At 45.7% G+C, this 17,927-nt stretch overlaps 1 protein-coding gene and 1 long non-coding RNA gene across 13 annotated transcripts in view; one reads left to right on the plus strand and one right to left on the minus strand.

Annotated features, from left to right (window-relative positions):
- Window positions 1-17,927, minus strand: part of LOC126531513 (uncharacterized) — a 219,022-nt gene that overhangs the window by 83,096 nt on the left and 117,999 nt on the right. The gene's annotated exons all lie outside the window — the stretch shown is intronic.
- The window catches only part of LOC126532161 (uncharacterized), a 59,942-nt gene that overhangs the window by 19,320 nt on the left and 22,695 nt on the right, over window positions 1-17,927 (plus strand). For 2 of the 7 annotated variants that reach the window (XM_055071210.2, XM_055071212.2), the window contains exons 1-2: window positions 7,355-7,697; window positions 13,532-13,684. In XM_055071210.2, coding sequence (XP_054927185.1) covers window positions 7,622-7,697; window positions 13,532-13,684 — 229 coding nt within the window. In that variant the 5' untranslated portion in view covers window positions 7,355-7,621. Of the gene's footprint in view, window positions 1-7,353; window positions 7,698-13,531; window positions 13,685-17,927 lie in introns of those variants that run through there. The other 5 variants (XM_050179838.3, XM_055071209.2, XM_055071211.2 and 2 more) reach the window with 4 other exon arrangements.

Below are 17,927 nucleotides of genomic sequence, written 5' to 3' on the forward strand. Positions count from 1 at the left end.
ACGCCTCCGTAATTCGTGTTACCATAAATTCTTCGAGGCAGGCAGCCCTACTGGAACATAGAAGGCACTCACAAAACTCTCATTAGGACTGTGTTGAAGTGGCTTTTGCTGCTGATGTTTCGCTGCAACAGAAACCGAATTACTCCAGTGCAAATCCTTCTAGAGCTTCGCATGTTTTATAATATGCCATATTTATCTGGTTCGCTTGCAACATGCACTTTGCGTCAATATTAGAAGACAATTAACGCAAGAGGGTTAAAGTTTAATTTAATAAATATAAACACACTCGCTCATCTTCAGAAGGGGCGGTATACGAGTGCAAAACTAGAAATGATGCTCATAGTACGCGCTCCCTTAACCTTGCAGTTCGTGACGGATGCACTTCCGGTCCCTGTCAACACGCACGACACCTCTGCTCCGCGATCGCTGTTGGTCGTTCATCCTTTTTGCGTTCAATGAAGGAATTCCTTGCATTCTGCCACGCCGTTCGACTACTCGCGGGATGATATCATGTGATGAAGGTGGCAGGTCTCGGCGATGCTCGATTCTGTCGGAGGTTTGCGCGGAAGGAAGCGTGTGCCTTCGACGGCTGTCAGGGAATTGGAGGTGCAGAGGTGCGTCATGAACAGCGGGGATTTCCAGCTCTATTGTCGTCAGAGGAGGGATAGCAGAGCAGAACAGAGAGCATCGAAAGAAACATGAATCTGTTTTCGCCCACTGAAGCGAAAGTCGAAGCAAGTGACCTTTATTTCATTTTCAGACTTGTGTATAGTTTCGTACAGCTGGAGGCAATGAACTCTCGTATAATTATAGCACGAGGCGAAAGAAGAAATGAAACCAGGGAAAGCCTAGGAGTAAATAACTGTTACGCTTAACTGAAATGTGCAGTTATTAAGGAAAAAGGAAATGAAAGAGTACCAAGACAGAACTTACCGCACGCGGCAGCTGAACGCACATCTCCCGCATTGTGAGTGTGGCGCTTTACCAGTTCAACTATCGCGGCAACCACCTTCCCGCTCAATTTCTTATGTGTTTGTCATTCGTTCATTTCATTTTATATATATTTTTTTTATTTTCCTTAAGTACCCCGCGTGGTGAGGGGGTGGGGGTACAGAAATACGTAGACAAACTCGTTACGTGTGGCTTTACTGGGAAAGATGATCAGCTACATTTACTGTCAGGGTCGAAGGGCAGGTGATAAGACCGATGTTGTGGGAAGGACCACTCCAGTCTTTGGCTGCTCTCGGACAAAACAGAAGCAGAGATTGTTTTAGTGCGGGCTCGTGGACGATCAACATGTAACGCATGGCTAGTGCGATGAGATATGTAATCGGCAGCGGTGATATAAGGCTCGCAATTAAGTGTAAAATGAAATAACATATGAAAAAGTAAGAGTGTAGCAACATGTTGGCGGAGAGCCAGAGGAAATCAATCGCAATGTGCTGGTTTTGTGTATCTGTACAACGAGCAAGAGTAGCCTTGTGAACGTTAGCCAGCGCCTTTCACATCCTTCCAACCGCAGATCACACGGAAAAAGTGAACTTATAGGAGCAGGCGATTGGCGAATAAGCGATCGTATATGCTGCCCTAAGACGTCAAAGCTGCCGAAGCAGAGGTTGTTTCGCTATGCAATGAGCGGTAAAGCTAATGTAATCCTAGGGCCCTGAAGTCTCCTCATTATTCTCGCTCATAGTCCGATGTAGCCCTTTATCAGGGTCATATATTTGCAAAGCCGGTGTTGCATAGTGTTGGGAACCCGAGAAATACGCACGTAAAGTGGCGCCATTTTGGAAATTCATTCCATGTAGATACGCCTTGCGAACCCACCGGCTACAGTTCCTAAATTGCAATATGTGCCATAAAGTATTTAAATCAATAGATAATTAGTGATTTTGTGTTAATTAGTTGAATATGTGTTTCGATTTCTCGTGCAAGTAATCCGCATCTCTGAATAACCCAGCTCAAAAGCTAGAATTATGTTAACTGCAGCAGGCAATTTTTTAAGAAATCCATAAAACTTAAAAATGATCACCCTTTACGACGCCGACGCCGCGACGATGATGAAATGACGAAGGAATGACTTTGATGAAGGGACCATGACGACAATAAAATGACTTCTCTAAAGTACTGAAGACGGTATAATGACGACCACGGGACAACGACAATGATGTGGTCACCATGGCATGACGACGATGGTGCGACTACAGCCGAATCACGAAGCTGCAATGACGATGATGGCACGGCGAGGACGGCATGAAGATAGCGACTGCATGATAGCGACTCTCTGACGACGATACAATGACGACGATGATATGACAATGGCGGCATAACCCCAATTGAATGGCAACAACATGATTAAGGTAGAATTACAAATAAGGAGCGACGTCGATAGATCGGCGAAGACAATATGCCGATGATGGCATGACGTTACTGAAGTGATGGCGATGGTAAAACGAGAGCTTGGTGACAACGGCGTATAGGAGAGTTGAATGATGAAGCTCTAATGACGACAATCCAACAACCGCGATGGCATCACGACGTCCGTACGACGACGAATGCGCGATGACGACTGTGTGACAATGACACAATAACGATGATGGCATGACAACGGTATGAGTACACTGGGAGCACGGCGAATGTATGATGACTACGGTATGACGGCGACTGATCCCGAAGCCTGCATGATGACGCTGACGTGATGGCGACGAGATCACAAGAGTCCAGTGGCAACTCAAATGAAGAGGATGCAGCGACCACGGCGGCGTCTCAATCTAGTCGCCCAAGCTATCACACAGCTTGGGCCAAAGGTCGGCGTAGACTGCGTGACGACAACAGCATGACGAGTTAGACCGTGAGGCGAGAATGACGGTGATGTAACGACCACAACGGGCATCTTGACCACGAGCATTAGTGGCCCAAGCCGATGGACAACGGTGTTCCGATGGACAAGCCGATGGACAACGACAACGGCGACAAGAGCACGGACCGACGGACCGACGGCCGCACGGCCAGACGGACGGACGGACAGGTCACCCAAAATTATTTTCTCTTTGTGTATCCTGTACTAGAAGAAGGGAAACAATGCAAGGGATGAGGAGAAAGGAAGCGACGATTAATCTTAAAAATGGAAGAGTAATTAAAAAGTAAAAAACAGGTTGGCCAGCTAACGCTAAGCATGCTTCAGTGCTCAGAAAGACACAGTGGAGGAAACAATGCATTTTTGAGAAATGCTTGTCATTTCGTTGCTGCAGTACATATCACAAAGAAATCTTTCTGCAGAAAGTCAATTGCAAAGTACCTTAGATTAGCAACATTTGAAAACGTGGTTCACAAGCCGTTATTAAGGATCCTCTCATGTGTGTCATTCTTCTGTGAATGCCCGTACTCACTGAATTTTTCGTGAAATATCTACTATATATAATAATAAGTAGCGTTACCTGCGATACAGCTTAAACTAGTCTCAGATACCCCAACTAATTTGCTATTTCTCTCCTAGCTTTGCCCGAACGCTAGGGCGGTAGCTTTCTCTTGCTTGCGTTCAGGTCTGATATATAAATTGCAGGATTTTTTTTTTTCATTCTTGCAAGAGTAGTCCACGAAACGCGACTTCAGAAAGACAGAAAGCTGATAATGCTGCGAAGAGAAGGCACAGTGCCGGATGAGTGCACCAGCACAATCGAGTTTCTAAATTATGCATCAGCAGTTCCGGCGTTGACGCAGGGTCCCGTGATAGCGTATCGCAGAAGGACGTCTTATTTGAAAATCCTGCAAGTTTCTTGCCGATGGCCACCAAACTAACTCAACGTAACAGGGTATTTGCGGGTGGACCTTTTTCAGCGAAACTCTATGCATAACCGTGTTCCGGTGCCACAAACCCCTTATAGTAAGGTTCCTTCTTCGTAGCAAGGCACGAATTCACGATCTTCTCTAAAACATTAGTAACTGTCTGAAATTGCCGAACATGCTACGGGGTCTGTGAATGCACATGACGGCTGACAATGAACGTACGCTGGCTTTGAACATACCTTCCAAAAGGATTGCCCACGCCGCGATGACTCTAATGAGACTCGTAACTGCAAGCCCGACCCGCCATTTTACCGCATACCTAACGACATGGTTAAGAAGAGTAGAAATAGGATGCACATGTTGCCAATGCAAATACCAATGTTTCATGTCCCCCCATACTGACAGGTAGAGGATTCGACCTGTCTTCTTTTTTTTTTTTCCTGGAGGGGGCACACATTCCAGCTTACGAGGATATTGTGAAGGCCCTCTTGCACCTACATTGTCCCGCATTCTTTCTTTGTGATAGACGGCAACTCGATCCGGCACGTAGCTTCTGTTTGCTCTCCTCAGTACACCGGACGCGAAGTAAGGTGAGCTCAGCGAAAGAGGCTTGCAGGCGCACTCCTCCACGATAACAAATACTAGGACCATAAACTGTGCGCTCGCGTCCGCATAACTTGCTGGCCAAATAACACCTAGCCTTGTTTGCGTTTCATATTTTCGCACTTCTGCTAGCGCGTGAATAAGGTGGCGAATGACTCGTTTTTTAGCAGAAAGCAGTGCGCACTACTTTCATGAACCGATGAACGAGCCAGGCACCTAGCTTGCTCAGCTTAATGTGGCCTGTTGAAAGATTCGAGAGGTCTTACGAAACAGAAAAAGAAATGAAAGATGGTGATTGTACCTTGTGGCAAATGCATTCTCGTTGCCAGTGTAACCATCCAGCATTCACGCGTCCTCGCGTGATCGTTTTGTTGCCCATAATTTGCCTCAATGTACCTTCGAGGGGAGTTTGAAGCTAATTGCTATTGAAATTGCGGGTTCCGAGCATTAAAATAGCGCATATCTGACTACGGGGTAAAAATCTCACTCTATTGTATACTGACGTGTATAGCGGCTTCCAGGAAAAACATGATTTCAAGCTTGCTTCACTCCAGTTTCTCATATGGAAACGCGCGCTTCGCTAACTGCTACAGTTCGTGCGAAAGATTCCCGATGCTTAGCAGTAAGAATACAAAAGTAAGAGCACAAAAAGAAAGGGTTTTCAGCTAGATTTTCTGACTTCCCCGAAGTACGTTTTCTTTTTTTTTTACTTATTTCCCTTAGTCCGTCAACGAGCGTTGTTGTCGAGGCGTAGTCAGAGCTCGAACAGCTCTTCGTTTGTATACGCTGCACATAAGCATTAGATGCAGAAAATGAGTGAGAGAGCGCAACTGGATAGCCTGGCATTTCATTCATTCAGATAACTCAGCTCAGTTAGCTGCTCCGCTTTTGTTACAGGGATCTGAATAAAATTAGAGTGAACAAACTCGTCGATGTTAGTTGCTGTCACGCGTTATCGGAGGGCACACCACACCTTAGGGCAGACTGCAAGCGACATGATGCGTTCCGTATGCTCCTTCGAATTGCGTCATTTGCGTCAGAATGTCGTTTAACTAGCGATCACGGCTGGTAACACTGCCGGACTTAGACACGCGTATGGACCGTTTCATCGGGCGCGGAGGATAGGGCGCGCGGAGAGCCCTTCCTCCTCTCTGGCTTGGGCAATCCGGCGCGGCGCTGCTTGAAAGTATTGCTGTCGCGTCCTGCGGAACGATTTCGAGATCTTTTAGATCTTACTTTGTGAAATTTACGCCATGTTCGTTCATATAAGGTCGTCAGGGAAGCCTTTCGGTGCATCGGTAACTACAGTAGGCAGTAATATGTCTTGGGGGCGCAAAAATGTGACTCGCATAATCAGCCGCGGTGTACGCGCATTATCAGTCGCGGTGCGTGTATGTGTTGTTTACTATTTTGCTTATATCGATTTTAATTCAACAAAGAAAGCCGGCGTCTCTGTATTACCACCACTAAATAGTAAATCAGCTCACTGTCTGATCGTTTGGCGTGGGGAGTAAAACATAAAACATAATAGCGCATGCTCGTGCACGGCCAACCTAAGGCAACCACGAAACATCTGAGCGGCAGGCGCTATCAAATATTTGTGATGCACTGGCATCGTTCTCACGCGTTTCAAGTCTAGTATGCTTGAAATTACCATATGTCTAGGCTAGCCTTGCTGCATGAGGCCCATGGCGCTGCTCAACACAGCGATCACTGCGGTTGGTGAGCCAGCACGATACATATATAACCTGTGTGCTTCGGCATTGTCTTTTTGGCCTCTATACAGCCATAATGCATGAGAGGGTTCGCATAAAAAGAATGCGATGGTTATTTTGAGCGCCAAATTTCCGTAATACGTGTGAGTGCGGCGTAGAAAACTGAACGAACACATCCGAAAAAAAAATTTGGTTATCATCCTCTTTCTCTAAAAAGCAAGAGAAAACGGGCTAACGCCGCACAACGTTTATAAATATACAACCGCCGATGCCGTATGCTTGGACCATGCGCTATATAGAACAAGTATATCTGTAATCCAGCACCTACTACTGCTTAGGACGCTCGCGCAGTACGTAAACGGTCGCTTTGCTGGACAAGCTTAATTCAGACTGTAAGGTATGCTGCTATTACTAGCCAAAACTATTTTATTCGTGGGTGGAAGCTTCATCCATCCAACCAAGTAGTCACGCAATGTAACCTGCAGCGAACAGTTTGAACGCTTGTAAAAATATAATAACAGCACAGCTCCTATCGTAGCAGAACGGTACCCACGCTGTTACGATCGTCGCGTACGTTTCATGGCTCCTAATTCGCAGCTTAGAAATAGAGGATAATACTGCAATAGGTCACAGTAGTGATTGCAACATTGGGAGATACACAATTGATCTCCGAGGCTGATTGTAGGTTCACATATGCGCAGACACATCGCGCTGCGTGTTCCGTCCACCTCAACGCCAGCAGAAATTCCGGCCATAACGCCTTAAACCACTTCAGCACGTCTCACAGAACCGTTTACCACGTAGAAGACGCACGTCATACTAAATAGACCGCACGACCGCGAAAACAAACGCCAGAACCTACCGCCATGCAAGAGACGCTTTCACCCAAGCCAGTATGGCGCTGCTCATAGGCGGCGCCATTGCGTTCACAATATGGCGGCGCCTACGAAAAAACGGCCTATACGTGCGCCTATCCAACCACGTAACTGGATCAATAGGTTTCCGTCGTTCTCTGGCGGCGTCGTTTGCATATTTGCACGCGCTTGCCCTTTTCCTCACTTCGCCTCGCGTTCTCCTGACGGCCTCTTCTTTTCCTGCCGCACTCTTGCTCTTTCGCTCTATCGCCTCGTCTCCCCGGTCGGCTCTCTGCCAACGTTCTCGCTTGTATTGTCGCGCCTTTGGACCCTCGCGCGCCTGTTCGACACTCTTTCCACCCTCTCGCTTCCAACCAGTGTGTGCGGGAGAATCAGCTATTCACCTCTTCACGCGCCGTCGCGAGTGCTCGCCTCGACGTCGTTTCTCGCCGCGTACGGATTCAGCTCGAATGCTTCTGTGTCGGAAGTTGTCTTGTGAGTGGTCGCACGCTGCGCTGCGGGCAGGTGTGCCCGCTGTGCTCGAAGGGCAGTTGACTGTTGCGTGTCGATGACCGAAGGGCTAGCGAGTGTGACACTGGGGAGTCGGCGTTCGCCACGCGAGCTTTGTTGGAGGGAGAAAAGAAGAGCAAAGCGGGCTGGACAATGTGCATAACTATTTTGACCTACCTCATTGTCGGCGGCGTACACGTGGATGGTGTTCCATTCGAGCAGGTCAGAGGTAGGTGTTTTATTTCTGCCTTTGTAATCTTTCGCTCTGTTCTACCGCGTGCTAGTTTCTCACAACGTTCTGTATTCTGAAATCATCTCCTACAAAGCAGTGTCGTTTGCAGTAAATGTGATTGTCACGATCGCGCTGATCGCGGCCGTAGTGGTGATCGCGTGGGCGCCGGACAGTAAGAAAATGCTTGTAGGAAAAGAAAGAAAACCAAGGAAGCAGCTTTATTTTACTGTTCAGTTATATTTTTTTTCTTTCTGTTAGTCCCGATCAAAGGTTCTGCTCCAAAGCTACGTTTCGTGATGTCGCTTGCTTTCCTTGCTCGAGAACACGTAGACGGCGACTTCAGACAGCTAAATCCCTAATTATTATGGCTTCTAAGCACAATGTGTACGGTCTACATGCAAAGCAAATATAGTTATGGAACGATTCAGACGACCATACCAGAACCTATTTCGAGGATTCCTTGGCTGTTGTTCCTTTTTTGCTATAACGTGTCAAATATTATGATTCCACTTGCGTGTTTCCTTCTAGCTATTTGGATAAATCGTACCTTCATTCGAAAAACAAAAACTGCAATTGATGGTGTGCTATCACAGAGAATGATCACTTAGTGTGTGGACGCCCGCTCCAAGGGTGAAACAAGAAATTCTTATCGCTGTCAAGCACTGCCTGAGTGGTCTAGGCATCGATATCCTAGGGCACCGTTACTGTACATCGGGCTAGTTGGATTGGATTCATGGTTGCAAACAAAATTCAACGCTATGACAAGAGATGAAAAAAAAAAAACATGCAGGACGCAAGCGCTCTCTCACAACTGAAATCGTTATTCAGATCTGCCCAGACTATATAGACATTCAGCAGCAACAAAAGCATGAAAGAAGAAGAAACGGAAGAAAGAAACAGATGTAACAGAGAACCACGTGTAATGTCACTTGCTTTTTCGCGGCGTGGTAGTTTGACGTTGTTGTTGTTCTTGTTGTTGTTGTCGTCGTCATTGTTGTTGTTGTTGTTGTTGTTGTTTATTTTCGCTTCCGTATCTGTACATATTGGCGTAGATACGATTAATTTTCACTTGTGAGACACCTTTCGTGTTGTGCGCTTCTTTCTTTGTCATTTGTACTAGCAATAGTATTGTTTGTTACGACCATTTGTCAAAGCATATAAGCCACTGTAATAAATGAATAAAAAAGGCTAAAATAGCGTAAACCAGAACAGTGTTGTCATCAGGGATCTCTTAATATTTGGAGCAAATTACCAAAACTGTCATGCAAAGCTATTGCCGATTTCGACATTTGCCACCACAAATAAAATTCCAACCGCAAGGAACAGGTTTCACATGGATTTTCGGTTTCAGCGTCGGTCAGCGTCACGTGGCATCGACTGACGCCCAAAATCTGCCCAAAGATGGAGTTCCGTGCAGTAATTACTAAAGGGAACTCTGGCGCTAGTGTCTACGGTACCTGCGAGCGGGTCAGTTCAGCCAGCATGGACATGATCGGTAGCACATATGTATTTGCCTAAACTTCGTCCTCACGACTTCAAACGGCTTCCTGACGTGGTGAAATCGTCATTTTAAACAGGGTACTCTGCTACAAATAATTAAACGCGATTATAACCGTCCGACGTCAGGATTGGAACACATGGACTCTAGCAGAGACGCCCGATATTGAAACCATTACGCCATGGACGCGTGCGTCCACAAGGGGCATAGAACGCCTTTATGAATTCCTTGTGGTCAAGCCAGTGCGCTGAGACGTTCGGCGCGTTTCGATTTGGCCACCTCGATAGGCTCAACCGGTTCAATTAGTAGCGATCGTGTGGGTAAAGTATAGATAGCTCTGAAATTTAGTACAATGAAGGCAAATAAAGCGTAATGAACAGAGCCACAAGAACGTCTGAATCCACAAGCACGGAGATCAGACAAATTCATATTATACCCATCATTCCCATGGTGGCTGAAGGATTGCAGCGCCAGAGTTCCCTCTAGCAATTATTGTAGGAAACTCTATGGCCCTAAGGCTTCGGACTGTAGCAGGAAAAAAAAAGCATAAAATGGGACAATGACGTCAGCTCTATGGGCGCACGAACATGTAGCTGCCTATTTTCCACGTATTGTTGCGCTACGTCATTAATGTGGCGTCGCGCTATCCATACGGGCGTCGTATACTGCTTTATAGGTCCATTTCTCGCTCATCGCCATCACCGCCAAACTTTTACACCCCGTGGGAGTACTGAACCACTGCTTTCGTTTTCTTTTGTGACGCCCTACTCTGTCCTTTGTTTGTGTCTTCCCGTGATCTCTGTTTTCATCACTGTCCTTGAATTTTTGCCGTTTCCGATTTCCGTTACATTCAGCGATGGAGAGTTAGGGCGAAAGAGCAGATCGCCTTTGCGTGACTCATGGAATATTGACAGCGACAGATTCAGGTTCCTTCTGTATTGACATTAACCATGCTTCCATGCAAGTTATGTGGCCATTCTTCGTAGATTGTGTGACTTGACTGAAGAACAGGCGCAGCACACAACTTCTAATCATGCATCGCAGTCATTGTCTAGGAAATAAACGTAAAAGTTGTTAAGGCCTATGTTATGGTACACTCGTAACCAACAATGGCGGTTATTTGCTCAATGCAAGGCAATATATTTATGCGTTTAGTTGCTTCTTAGTTTGTTTCTTGGTTTATTGATTTTCCGATTATAGGAGTTATACCTTTTAGTAAAGCAATGAAGGGGGCTAGTTGGTGAACGTTCATGGTTATATTGCGCTCAGTTTTACACAGATGATATTAAGTGAAGAACGGGACGTGAACAGACGTAGCGCTACGTCCGTTCACGTCCCGTCCTTCACTTAATAGAGACTTTTAGCGTGTCCGGTATTCGGGCAAGCGCGGGCGGTTTTGCGGTTTAGCGGGGGCGTCAAGGTGAGCGGCCAGATTGGTGGCGCCAGCTGGTGGCCCAAAGCTCAACCACACAAACACAGAGCTAATTACTATATTCTGCTTAGCTGCTGGCGTAAATTTTCGACAGTGGCGTAATCGTGTTCACAATTACGCCGCTGCCAAAAATTTGCACGAGTGGCGAAGCAGGATATGGTGAGTTACTGCAGTTTTAGCCATGCGTTTGTCTGGTTGAGCTCTACAACACCAGGTGGCTTCACCGCTCACGTTTACGCCCCGACCATCCGGTAATCCGCCCAAACCGCTCCCGTTTACCGGAATAGCGTACAAGCTAAAGGTCTCTAATATCGTCTGCGTAAAACTGAGCGCAACATAACCATGAGGAGTTATACCGTTGTAAGGATTGGGGTCGGGCATGATATAGATGGCAGCTGGCCCATGCCGTCGTCCAACTCATCCACGCTGAGGACGTTGTTGAAAGGAGGGACTTGTTCTCATTGAGAACGAGGAATATGGGATTTATTTACAGTATTTACATGAGAACGTTACAGTTCATCAGTCTAGCATGACTGAAAGAGAATCTTATAAACACTCTGTCCTCCCTAGATTACTAGGTGAGGGAAAACGGCCGTTCAACCTTCGACCGATTCGGAGCGTCCAAAGTGATCGTAGCCTTTGAGGGGGAGAGTTTACACACTCACTTGCGCACAGGTTTCACTGATCACACCGAGATGAGAGGGTTTTCGCAGACACGGTTCTTGCGCTGAGCAGGCGCCTCTTGATCCCAGAGTTGACCCCGCAGACAGTGGCCGCCGCGCCTGTCCATTGACTGACGATTTCTAAAGATCGTGAGACGGCGCCGCAAAACATCTTCTTCCAGGAGTTCCCCCGCTCCAAACAAACCGTGACGGTGACTGCGAATCCACTAACAATACTTGGTCCGCCGACTGCGTCTAGACATCCCGGAGCCGTTCGGTTGGGGACGTGGCGCATTGTCGTTTTTACAAAGTGAGTTGCCTCAGCGGGCCGGGCACGTTTCGACGGTCGCTTCCCCGAAGATCACCAGCCCCCGCAGGTCGAACGGAACACCGTGGTGTAATTTATAAGCTCGCCAGCTTGCCTAGGTCGGTATCACACCTCCTTTGAACGTTGTCGCGAATTTGTTGTCATCTCAAAATTTAACAGCTTCATTTCCCTTGCCAGGACACTCTTTCTCTGAGACATGCACTGAATGCTTTTCGATCTGATGTAGTTTCTCCGATCGGCCGCTCATGGTGATGTTATCGCGCCAAGAATCGGTCACTGCCTGAATGAAACCAGGCGGGCGCTGCCTGCAATTATGAATAGATGAAACTGACGCTGCCCCATTTCGAGAATGGAAACGTGATAGCCGTACAAATCAGATAATATTGTTTCCTAATAAACGGTACTTTGCTTTCTCTCTCATTTCTATGCGTATAGGGCCTCGTGTTCAAGCGCGGAAAGCGATAATTTTTAAACCGACTGCGATATTGCTAACCATGTCTCTTTTTTTTTCCGGGTATTCTAAGCAATGACTAACATCAGCAAATGTCTGATACATCGATGAGCTAGTTCATCTAATCAGTAATCAGTCTAATAGCCGCCGTGGTTGCTTAGTGGTTATTGTGTTGGGCTGCTAAGCACGAGGTCGCGGGATTGAATCCCGGTCACCGCGGCCGCATTTAGATAGGGGCGAAATGCGAAAACGCCCGTGTACTTAGATTTAGGTGCCCGTTAAATAACCCCAGGTGGTCCAAGTTATGCCGAAGTCTCCCACTACAACGTGCCTCATAATCGGATTGAATTGAATCAATCTAATGTGTCTAAGGGAGATGTTTCATGTGTATACGGAATCCCCCTTCATTTCTCAAGTTTGTGAAAGAATCATCTAGAAACTGGTGTTAACGAAAGAATTCATGATCGTCTGCGCATGGCTTGAATTCTGGCCGCTCTCAACTGCGAATTTTCTTGATGTGCTTTATAATACTCATTTAAATGCTTGTTGCAAAATCTTGCAAATTATTTCTTTAACCCTTGAGAATCGGGGAATTACCGATGGCTGCTGCTGCTCGTAATAAGTTTGTGCTAATGAGTGACAAACATGTCAATCTTCGAAGCAGTTATAAAACATTCTATGTCACTTCGACTGAAACATGTAGTGCATGTAGCATTTGTACTTTATTATTATTATTATTATTATTATTATTATTATTATTATTATTATTATTATTATTATTATTATTATTATAATTATTATTATTAATCTATATAAGCGTGAAAATATGTTCACGCTACATTGTATTAACATGCATTTAATTTTCCTTTTGTTTGCACAATGTTTTGTCGGAACTAAGGTTACGCATGTATGTACATACACTGACCTCATCGCTGTTGCCGGCGCTGCCGGGCCTAGTCACGCAAGCCATTTAGGCTTTGACAGGCCCGCTTACTATATATTGTTTCTTGTGGTGCATAAATAAATATTATTATTTATTATTATTATTATTATTATTATTATTATTATTATTATTATTATTATTATTATTATTATTATTATTATTATTATTATTATTATTATTATTATTGTTATTATTATTATTTAAATAATACAATGAAAGAAACTGAAGCGTGCTAGCAGTTGTCTCCTAGGAGTTACTGCGCCCATCCACTTGAGGGCGAGAGAAAAAAAAAGAACTAGAGGGGTTGATGAAAACTAGGAAAAGTAAAACAGGAAGAGGAGGCTACAGCGCAACCTCTCACATCACGTCACATTCAGAGTAGGAGCATTACAGAAGCCTGTTCCCATGTTTGACAATCATTCTACTACAGTATCACGAATCGCTGACTTAGCTACTGAATCCAATTTCTTGTGCGTGAACATAAATTGATCAGAAATATTTATCCGTTCTCCTGCAGGTGAGGACATCTGCGAATCTGTGGGAAGCTCGTTTTGCAACGGCTCCGAATGCCTGGCAAAAGAGGTCGTCATAAGAGAACGGGTAAAGAGCACCTTTACCTGTAAATGCGACAACGGGAAGTATTTCAACGCCGCCGCTCTGCGGTGCTTTCGTAAGTATAACACCGTCGCTTTTACTTTCAGCGCCGGTATTGCGTACTTCCAAGTTTATTTTTATTTGTGCGCAGCGATCGTAATAACGTCGAGCGGCGTGCCGGTACCAGAATTTATTATGGCAGGTTGACTGTGAGACAACATACCTGCATAACAAACACGAAGTTCATGTTAGCTAGCAGTCTGTGGGTTTGCTTAGGATTGTCAGCTATTGCATCTCGCACACTTGTGATGGCCGAAACACACGAAGTTGCTGCACCTCGGGCAAGGGAAGCGTGAAGTAATTTTTCTCGAGTTAGGCTGCGAATTTTTCTACGGGTGCAATAAATGATACATTTGCAAGACGTGACAGCTAATATCTTTGAATATCTGACTCTGCCTAGGCACTATTGTGGAGAAGTTTCTTTGCGCGTATGTTATGCGTTTGTCCCTAGGAGTGGCAGCATTGCGGAGTGGGGTCGAGTTTGTTTACGCTCGGACACTCGCTGCTGGCGCGGTGAAACAGGTTAACCAGCGTGCACTGAGGCCCCATTTGGTGATCGCTGTGTTTAAAGGTACGTCGGACAGACTCTCTCGCGCGTGCGGCGCTGGTGCTGAATAAGTCATGCCGGATTGTAACGTTGTCGCGCCTTACGGCACTCTACCTTCCAACAAAAATAAAAAAAAAAATAAACACTGATTTTCCCTGGGGAGCAATGGCGGCCGTGGTAGAGGCTGGGCCTGCTCTCCTGGACTTTTAGGAGCATTTTTGAGTGGTCCCCTTTGAGTGGAATAAACGCACAGCGCTTTAGCAACCACGGTTGAACGCGACTGCCTGATGTCAAGCCGTGAGGATTATTGGCTTAGCGTCTCGTCCATACTAGCTTAGCTAATCTTAGGTTTCGGTTAGGTTCCCGTTAGCTTAGGTTACGTTAGCTTCCCGTAAAAGGCGTTAACGTGACGCGGCGCATCCTCACAGAGGTTACGCCGTGCGGATTATTGTCTTTACGTCTAGGCCACGTTATGTTTTGTTAGGTTACGTTAACGTTAGCTTACGTTGGGTTAGGTTAGGTTAACGTTACGTTAGGCTAGGTCAACGTAAAAGCTGTCAGAGTGGCGCGGCGTATTCTCACAACAGTTACGTAGTGAGCATTATTGTCTTTTAGACTCCGCCTCGTGAGGTTAGGGTAACGTTAGGTTAGGTTAGCGTAAAACGCGTTAAGGGGGGGGGGGGCGGCGTATTCTCATAGCGGTTGCAGGGGCATCGAACATCACCGTCGCGCTTTCAGCCACTCGCATTCAACCACGGTTGCTAATGCGCTCTGCCTTCTAGATTTTCAATATATGCGGACCGGCCTCTTCCGCGGTCTCTGCTGCTCCCACGGAAACATCTGCGATGTTGTCACCTGTTTCACTGTGCCGGCAGCCAGCGTCGGAGCGTAAACAAATTCGACCCCACTCCGCGATGCCGGCGCGACCTTGCAGTTTCTAGTAAGGGGCAAACCCACAGAACACGTGCTAAGAAACTCCTCCGTAGTGCCTAGGCAGAGTCATATATTCAAAGAGCAAAAGCCGCCACATTTTCTCTCTCGCACCCGCTCTTACTGGCGCATGCGAGCAAACGTCCGGCGCCTCCGCAAGTGTCACGCCCCGCTGTACTTACTCGCAATTGTAATGTCGCGCCCGGGCCGCCCGGAGTAGAACGCGTACCCCCTCCCTGCTCTGCCCCCTGAGCCTAGCGAGCGACGGAAAACGGCGTGCTTCCTCCCCGCTTCCCTCCCTTGCGTGCGCGAGACTGATCCGCGATAGCCGGCTTACCCTCACACATTTTCAATCGCAAATACAGCATATGGCGCGCGGAGAAGATTTTAACGCCCTTGGAATTTATACGGAACCTCACGGCGACAGCCACAGCAGAAATGCGCCTGGAGCGTCTATATCATTAGCTATTGCAATAAGAAAAGGCCTTATTATTGTGGAGCAATACGAGCTATTAATGCTCATTTGCTCACCCTTTGAAGACATCTAAAGTTGTACTTTGCTCAATAGAACTTCAATTAGTATGCACTACTATTTACATGTACCTTACAGGCCTTCGACAAGGCATTCTGTAAAGGCGGAAGTACGGTAACATATTAGTATAGAATCGGGGGAAAAGAAACATCAGTACAATGAAAGAAATATTCACGAAACATGGAAAATATGACATTAGCAAATACAATATGTAGAGCAATAACACTAAACCATAATCACAATAACATAATAGCGTAATAACATTATAAACGTTGGTGCATGTACGCAGTAGTAAGTATAGTAAAAAATTAGTTTCACTGAAATTCTTTTATTAACTTGTAGAAAATGCAGGAAAGAAATTAAAAGAAAACAAGACGTGTTAGACTGTTGAAACGGCATATTGATTGATTAGAAGATTGCGAAATGCACTGTGGTTAGGTTGGCAAGCGATGTTACCTGGCAGAGCGTCATAAACAGACCGCATAAGGCAAAGCTGAAAAATTAAAAGCGTGTGTATTACCATAAATTAAAAAAATTAAATTATGGGATTTTACGTGCCAAAACCACTTTCTGATTATGAGGCACGCCGTAGTGGAGGACTCCGAAAATTTTGACCACCTGGGGCTCTTTTAACGTGCACCTAAATCTAAGTACACGGGTGTTTTCGCATTTCGCCCCCATCGGAATGCGGCCGCCGTGGCCGGGATTCGATCCCGCGGCCTCGTGCTCAGCAGCCCAACACCATAGCCACTGAGCAACCACGGCGCGTATTACCATAAATTCGGGTGTAGCGGAACTGATTGTTCAGTCTTTGTAACGTCGAGGATGCCTGGTTCAGGTTTGGTAAGGTTAAGACAACTGTGTGATGAATCGATGAAATAATAATAGAAGGGAAATATTATTATTACGAAAGATCGACTTTTATTTGGGTTACACTTGACTGGTTACTATAATTTTTTTTAATGAGACGGCTCGCTCTATTCTGGATGCTCTCCAGAAGTTCGATAAGGTAATTTTGATGACGAGACCATATACAAGAGGCGTACTCAGTTTGTGGCCGTACAATAGTTATGTAGGCTAGTTTTCTTAGCGGTGAAGGTGCAGTTCTTAAGTTGCGGCGCAGAAATCTCTTATGATCTGGAGGCGTTAGCTGAAATGGAGGTGATGTGATTAATCCTTGAAAGATTGTGCGTAAGGAGCATTCCTAAGTACTTATATTCTGTGGTGTGGTCAACTATGTTACAATCCAAATGATAAGAAAAGTGAGAGTTAACAGTTTTTCGAGAAAAGGGAACTACTTCGCACTTCGACACGCTTAGGAACATGAGCCACGTAGCACGCGAATCACTTATATGTGATTGGAGAATTCTATAGGAGAATTCTTCTGCTGTCTTTATTGTATCATTGAAATTGCTATTCATGCTGCCCCAGTATCTTTCACTTGCTACATTTGTTTCCTTACAATGCCGGGTTTCTTTCTTACTGATGCCATTGCTGTATTTCTGGTCCCGCACCAAGCCAGGCACAGCGCCCGTTGCTAGAACGTGAGGAGTAGCCGATACTCTGGTCGAGTAGAAAAGCGAATGAATGCGCAGTCGTGTACGGCAGTGAACTATAGGTGTTGTGATGAAAGTCGGATACTTGTACACCTCTGAAATTTTCTAAGATTATAATACGTATTGAATACTCTTCCGCGAATTATGAATCATTACATTAGCAAAGGAATATGTGTGTCTCATTTAAGTGCAGCAAAATTAGGGGCTCTTTCTGTTGTATAAGCTGTGCCTTAACTTCTTGAGGTGCAGAAGACTTAGCGGTTCTTTCTTGTATAAACTAGATAGTCTTTTACTTAAGTGTAGGAGATTGCAGCGGCTTCCTTTGTTGTATTAGCTATGTCTTTCAGCCTTCTTTTTATGGCTTGCTCATTATTTAAAACAATGCGCAACTTAAAGAACAGTACTGCGATATCGTACGTTCGTTTAGCTGCTGTCATTTTTTACTAATGGGGTGAAGGACCCCTCGAGCAGTCATTTGAACGGCTTTTCCCTCTGCCTCCTGTGGCACTGTAGTACGACGAGGCAAATAAAGCAAGCAATGTATCAAACATTACAAATTACTGCACTCTTGCTATTTGCATCTGTATTCGAAAAGGAACTATTCGGAAATTTAGAATATCCGTAACTAACAGAATGTTTCGCGGCAACCGAATGTTAAAAGTCTGGGTACTGTCTCTTGTCTTCTAAGCAAGGT

The sequence above is a fragment of the Dermacentor andersoni genome, chromosome 5 (assembly GCF_023375885.2).
Source record: "Dermacentor andersoni chromosome 5, qqDerAnde1_hic_scaffold, whole genome shotgun sequence".
NCBI classification, from domain to species: Eukaryota; Metazoa; Arthropoda; class Arachnida; order Ixodida; family Ixodidae; genus Dermacentor; species Dermacentor andersoni.